General features: G+C 32.4%; 1 protein-coding gene across 1 annotated transcript; it reads right to left on the bottom strand.

The window, feature by feature from the left end:
• Positions 1-3,169: 3,169 nt before the first annotated feature.
• Positions 3,170-5,749, bottom strand: LOC111017870 (red chlorophyll catabolite reductase). The gene is made up of 2 exons (XM_022293750.2): positions 5,364-5,749; positions 3,170-3,868 (listed from the first exon to the last, which is right to left on the bottom strand). Exons 1-2 carry the CDS (start codon positions 5,700-5,702, stop codon positions 3,257-3,259), a joined length of 951 nt encoding a protein of 316 aa, XP_022149442.1. The 5' UTR covers positions 5,703-5,749; the 3' UTR covers positions 3,170-3,256.
• Positions 5,750-6,000: the final 251 nt, after the last annotated feature.

A 6,000-nucleotide genomic window follows, 5' to 3' on the forward strand; every position in this document is an offset into this window, starting at 1 on the left:
ATCTAAAAAGAGAGAGGGGGTGTGCGTGGGGAAGAAGAAAAATGAGTGAGAAATAGAGATGTGCGGCTAACAGCCGTGAAGAAGAAGAATTAGAGGTGTGCGAGTTAGGTCGATTTTTTGTAGGTCCAAACTAATCACCAATCGACCGACTTTGGTTCGGTCAGTCGATTCGATTTTTCAGCTATCCATTATCAAGTCGATGCATTTGAATGAGAACAGTGTGAGGAAAATGTAGAAAAAGAAGAAAAAATGTGGGATGGATGGATATTATATATAGGACGGAGTCGATACTTCTAGTTCTTAAACTAGAAAGGCAATTTTTTGCTTTTGTAAAGATCATGTATATGGCAAGGGAAAAAAAAATTTGATCTCAGAGCCTTAGATCAAGGCACAAGAGGGAAAAAAACCTCCAAATAAACGGTAGAAAAATCGAACAAGAAAACCAACCACACAAAACCAAGAAAAAAAAGCCAAAAATACAAACAAAAGCAACAAACTACCCAAGTAAAAAGATAAAATAGTCATGAAAATAACTCCCAAGTAGACTACATCAAACTTCGGCCTCGAGAATGAACATCACGTCAAGTAAAAGCATGAGCATAAACATCACTCTGAACAATATGTAATATAACCAAAGTCAGGCGATAGACACCTCATGGATTCTGGAATTACGTTCTCTCCAAATATGATATATAGATGTAGCCCAAACAAGCCTCCATAATTTACATCTATGTGACCGACCTCTAATAATACGACGGATCCACTCCAACTCTATACTTCATGGGCAAATACGATGTGAAGAGCCTGTCGAAGCAATCATACCACCTCATACAAAATTGCTAAAAATACAATCAAGGAAAAGATGGTCTCGAGTTTCAATCCCATCAGAATAAGGACACGATAACCTGAACTAGAAGAACACCAAAAACGAATAGGATTATGAGTCGATAGATAGACGATCACGAATAGTCAATCAGCTCAAGAAAAAAATGTTTAGCGATACGACTAAAAGACCAAATCACATGATGCCAAAGTCCCTCGATACCGTGTAGAGCGAAGACCATTCCAAGCATTTAAGATAGAAAATAACTCCAACGTCGTGGAAGTCCAAATAATCATGTCCTCCCTCTCCACAAACTTGTTGATTTGAGGATATAGCTTCTATAAAGGCTCGTACTTTCAGAAATCCTTAATATTCCTTACTCCATGTCTCTATACTAAGGAAGGCACTTGGTCAAGTAATTGTTTATATATATATATATTTTCGGGTTTTCATTTTTCTCTGGAAGTTTTTCCTTATTTACAATTGTGGATATCATATATAAAATATATCAAAGTTAAATGTTTAGTATTTAAATGTCTAAAACTAATAAATATTTATGTTTGGATATCAATATTTGTATTTTCTTAATATCACTAATATTTAAACTTATTTTGAAAATAATTTTAATTTGAAACTTATTATAAAAATAAAACTATAGAAATTTATCGGTCACTAGGCGACTAAATCTACTTCAGCAATAGTTCATCTCTTGAAGTGAAAATTTTAGAAAATTTTCACAACACTTCTATTGAATTTATGTTCATATATAATCTATTGGTGGTATTATTATGTAAATAAAATATATAAATAAGTAGACCCGAAAGTAAAACACACTCTTAAATTACCTTCTCTCTCCTATTTTGTTTAGATTTTAAGGTGAGATTTTTATTTTTATTTTCTTTCATTTTTTCATCTTCTATCATTTTTATTCCAAACTTTTTACAACATCCTCACTTTTCTCCCTACTTCTCCATTTCATTTCCAGATTTTTCTCCCTTCAAACTAAATGTGTTCCTTTTTTTCCATTTACAGAATATTTATAGTTCAAAGTATATATATTATAGGTTTCTGCGGTCTAAGGTATTAATTTTTTTTTTAACATGTTGATATTTCCATCGACATTCTACATGTTCATGGTTCGACATTAACATTTCCATAGCTTTACAAAAGATATTGACAAAATAGCAACAATATGGACGTAATATTATTATTAATAATTTTTTACTTATTTAAAAATGGTGAAATACTTATCTGTGAATTTAATGTTTGATATGAATTTTTTTATTTTCTTTTATTATTTTTCAAAAAAAATCTATCTGGATTTGAGATTATTCCAACCAATGGTTGAACAAAAACCAAACTTTGCACTTCTCTTTTTTCTTTTCTGGAAGCATCAAAATTTGCGTTATTGTTGGAGTGTTGGTAATACGCCAAAGTCGGTAACAATAATGTCATTTTATGGAGTCCAATAATAAAGTTGAAGTTTAAAGGGAATGGACCTAATTGGGTCGAATCCAAATGATACTATGATTCTACTCTATTCTAAGTAACCTTAGGTGTAAGAATTTAAACCAACTAATTATGTGGACATCCGATGCAAAATTGCTTCAAGTTAAATATGCTTAACTTTAAAATTCTTATGATCGAGCCATCAACAAGGAATGTGCGCTTTGTTAATGTAGGTAGTAACTATCAATTCTTTTAAATCTTTCTTAATTATACTTCCATGATGTCAAAATCCCTATCATTTAGATGTGGTATCGATTTATCCATGTACCACTCCTCTCTACTCCGACGCTACACTCCAAGTTGATACTTTTCAACTCATTTGACTCACGAAACTCTCGGATCATTAGAATGTGGTCATATTATAAAGCTCATTTGCTACATTTACAAATAACTTTATCATGTCGGATTCTTGTTATTCCCATCACTATCAACAAGGATTTTTTGGTAAACTTTAGTCAATGTATAAAAGCAGTAACAAAACTTTGTGAAAATTGCAAAAATCACCCTTAAAATATAGTTTAATTGTAGCAATAAAATCCTCGAAATTTCAATTTCATTAATCACTCCCCTAACTTTACAAAATTGCTGCAACGAAAATATTAAATATTGTAAAATGCACAAACCACACTTAAACAATAAATATTATCACAATCAAACTCTCGAACCATATGATCATTACAATTTAACATTCTTTCTATTCAATTCTACAAAATTTGAAAACTATAACACTAACCACAAAAAATTTAGTTTGTAGATTGATGCTAAGCAAACATCTCAATTTTGTAAATTTTATCGGAACGATATTCTAGTTGACAGTTCGTGCATTTTTGCAATATCTAGAGATTTAATTGCAATACTTCATAAAAATTTAGGAGGGATGATTGATCAAATTAAAAGTTTGAGAGTCATCATCATCGGACCAGTTCATGCTTCAAAAACTTGTTGGATAGCTACCACTACTCTATCAGCTATTTCTTGCCCAAACAATCTTGGCAAACTAGACCCCAAGTCTATATCAATAGTCTTCTTCTTAACCAACTCATCCCTTCTCTCAATTTCACCTCTTTCAACCTCTCCAACCTCTCTCCTCTTGCAAGCACATTCATCCATCCAAATTCGAAGCACGTCCCTCGCGACGGGACCGACGTGGTCCTTTATGATCTCCTCCATGCGTTCGGGTCCACCCGACTCCGTTTCGATGCGGGCAATTATGGAGGTTGGAGAGACCAGGCAGCGGAAGTAAAGAGAGGACATGACATAGGGGCGAAACTCGGGGAGTTCTTCGAGCGTCTTTCGGTAAGTGTCTAGTCTCGTGTCCTCGTAGAACGATTGGAGGTAGTCGGGATTGAGCACGGGATCCTTTCGGGGAGGGAGATCGAGGATGAGAATGAGGGAGGTTGGAGACCTTTGGATGAACTCTAAGAGGAAGTTTGGAGCATCAGTTGAAGGCCTCAAGTAGGCAGAAAGGCTTGCTATGTTTAAAGCTGCTCCTGTTGGTAGCTGGCTGTGCAACCAGCTCCCCAATATGAAATTAATCTGAAACAAAAGTTTATAAATTTTATCAGAGAAATTTCATTCGATAGCAGTGTGTATTTTTTTTTTTTAGTTATGTTTCATTTTATATTACATTAGAATTTAGTTTCATTTAGATTGTACTAGTTTTTATAATTTCTATAATTAAAAATACGTATTTATTTTATACTATTTACGTAAATTTATATTTAAATTATAAAGAGTTTAAATTTGAATCTTTAATAATTTCAAATTTGGCACATCTCTCCATTAATTAATTAATTTTTTTTTTTTTTTTTGGTAAAATTGTGGTAAGAGTTTTAACTTATAACATGGTAGAGGGAAAATTGAAATTTTTGATATACCTGCCAAATCTTTTTGGCCCTTTCCAGTTGTTAAATTATAGTTTAAAATAGTATTCTTAGTCTCAATATTTTTAACTTGTAATTTAAAAATATTCACTTGGTTAAGGTATTTTTGAAAAATGATTCTTTTTAGTCCTTAATTGTAAAATTTTAATACAAATTTTACACGTAATTAAAATTCTACAATATAAAGTAATGTTTACATTTTAAGAAATATATTGATTATAAGATCGTGTTGAAATTATGATAGAAAAAAAAAAGATTAAAAATAAAATTAAAAGACCAAAATTGTCACTTTTTAAAATTGTAGTAACTAAAATGAACATTTACTACTGAAAGTACCGAAACCAAACAAGTATTTTTAACCTATCAAACAAGTATTTTTAACCTATAATATATTAGTGAACGAACGTGTTAGAATCCAATAATAAGTTGACAAAAATTCAATACTTTCAGAGTGAAGAATCTAATCGTTGACCTTTGAAATAGTGTCTTATGCACCATTTAGCTACGCGTAAATTAATAGAAGTTCAAAAGACTTAATTGGAATTTTTTGAATTGAAGAACTAAATACAATCATGTTAATTTAGTTCTCCACACCACGTTTGTTGAACTAAAAAGTTGAACACTAATTTATCCTTAATTTTATTAAATAAATAAAATCATTCATAATTCCTAATTCAATCCTCAATCATTCTTTTATTCTATTTCTATCCAAAATTATCCTCGTCGTTCACAACATGGAAGAAGAAGAAAAAAAAAATTACAAATTTAATCCTAAACATTTAGATTTATAATTAATAAAATTTTAAATCTTATAAAAGTATCCAATAAATCTTATATTTTCAATTTAAGCTTTAAAAAGCTTTCTAATAGATCCCTAATTTTTCTTTCTTTAATTTTGTACTTTTAACACAAATGAAGTTTAAAAAAAGTGTGGAACAGATTTGAACATACATATTATATAATTTTTCAAAATTAAGAATTTAAATAGGCAAAATCCGTAATTTAACCAAGCAATTTCAAACCAAGAACCTCCAAATGATGAAAGAAAAATCGGAAGCCGATCTGAGAACCAATTCAATGGCGATTTCCATCAGAACTGGAAAGCAATTGGAAAACCTAAATCATCGAAGAGAGAGAGAGAGAGATACCGAAGATTGTGGCGAGCCAGATCGAAGGAGAAGTGCGCCTTGCGAAGTGCCCCTTTGATTCTGGTAGAACTCGACATCGGGAGGAAGCGCGCAGGGAAGAAGACGATCCTCGAATCGATCTTCAATGGCGGCGACCAGATCGGCCATCAGAACTCTGTGCGAACCAGACAGATGCGGAAATTCCTTCAGCTTCGGCGGCCGATTCTCCATCTCCGCCGTGTTCGACGCCGCGTTCCGTACTGTTATCGCCGGTTTCCTTGCTCCGAATCGCGATTCCACCGCCGGCGGAAGACGGAAGGGTTTCGCGGATGGATAAACCTTCACCAACGCCAACGCCATTAGAATCTTTAGATTAGGGGATAGCGAAAATATCTCTGCAAACTCTGCTTTCTTCGGGCCCCACCACAGACGAGGAAATATTACCGGATTAAATCTTTGTATTAAATATTCATCGACATATTGATATATCGACCCGAAGTTTTATGTAATTATGGGTTCAACTAAATCCACATTTCATGCTAAAATATTAAAAATATCAACAAAATCTTATTAACATAGATATAATATTAATATCAATTATTTTAAACAATAGATACGATAAAATACTTATTTGTCAATTTAAGTAGTTTTTACGAAT

Source organism: Momordica charantia (assembly GCF_013281855.1).
Source record: "Momordica charantia cultivar OHB3-1 chromosome 2 unlocalized genomic scaffold, Mcharantia_2.0 BLBB01000002.1, whole genome shotgun sequence".
NCBI classification, from domain to species: Eukaryota; Viridiplantae; Streptophyta; class Magnoliopsida; order Cucurbitales; family Cucurbitaceae; genus Momordica; species Momordica charantia.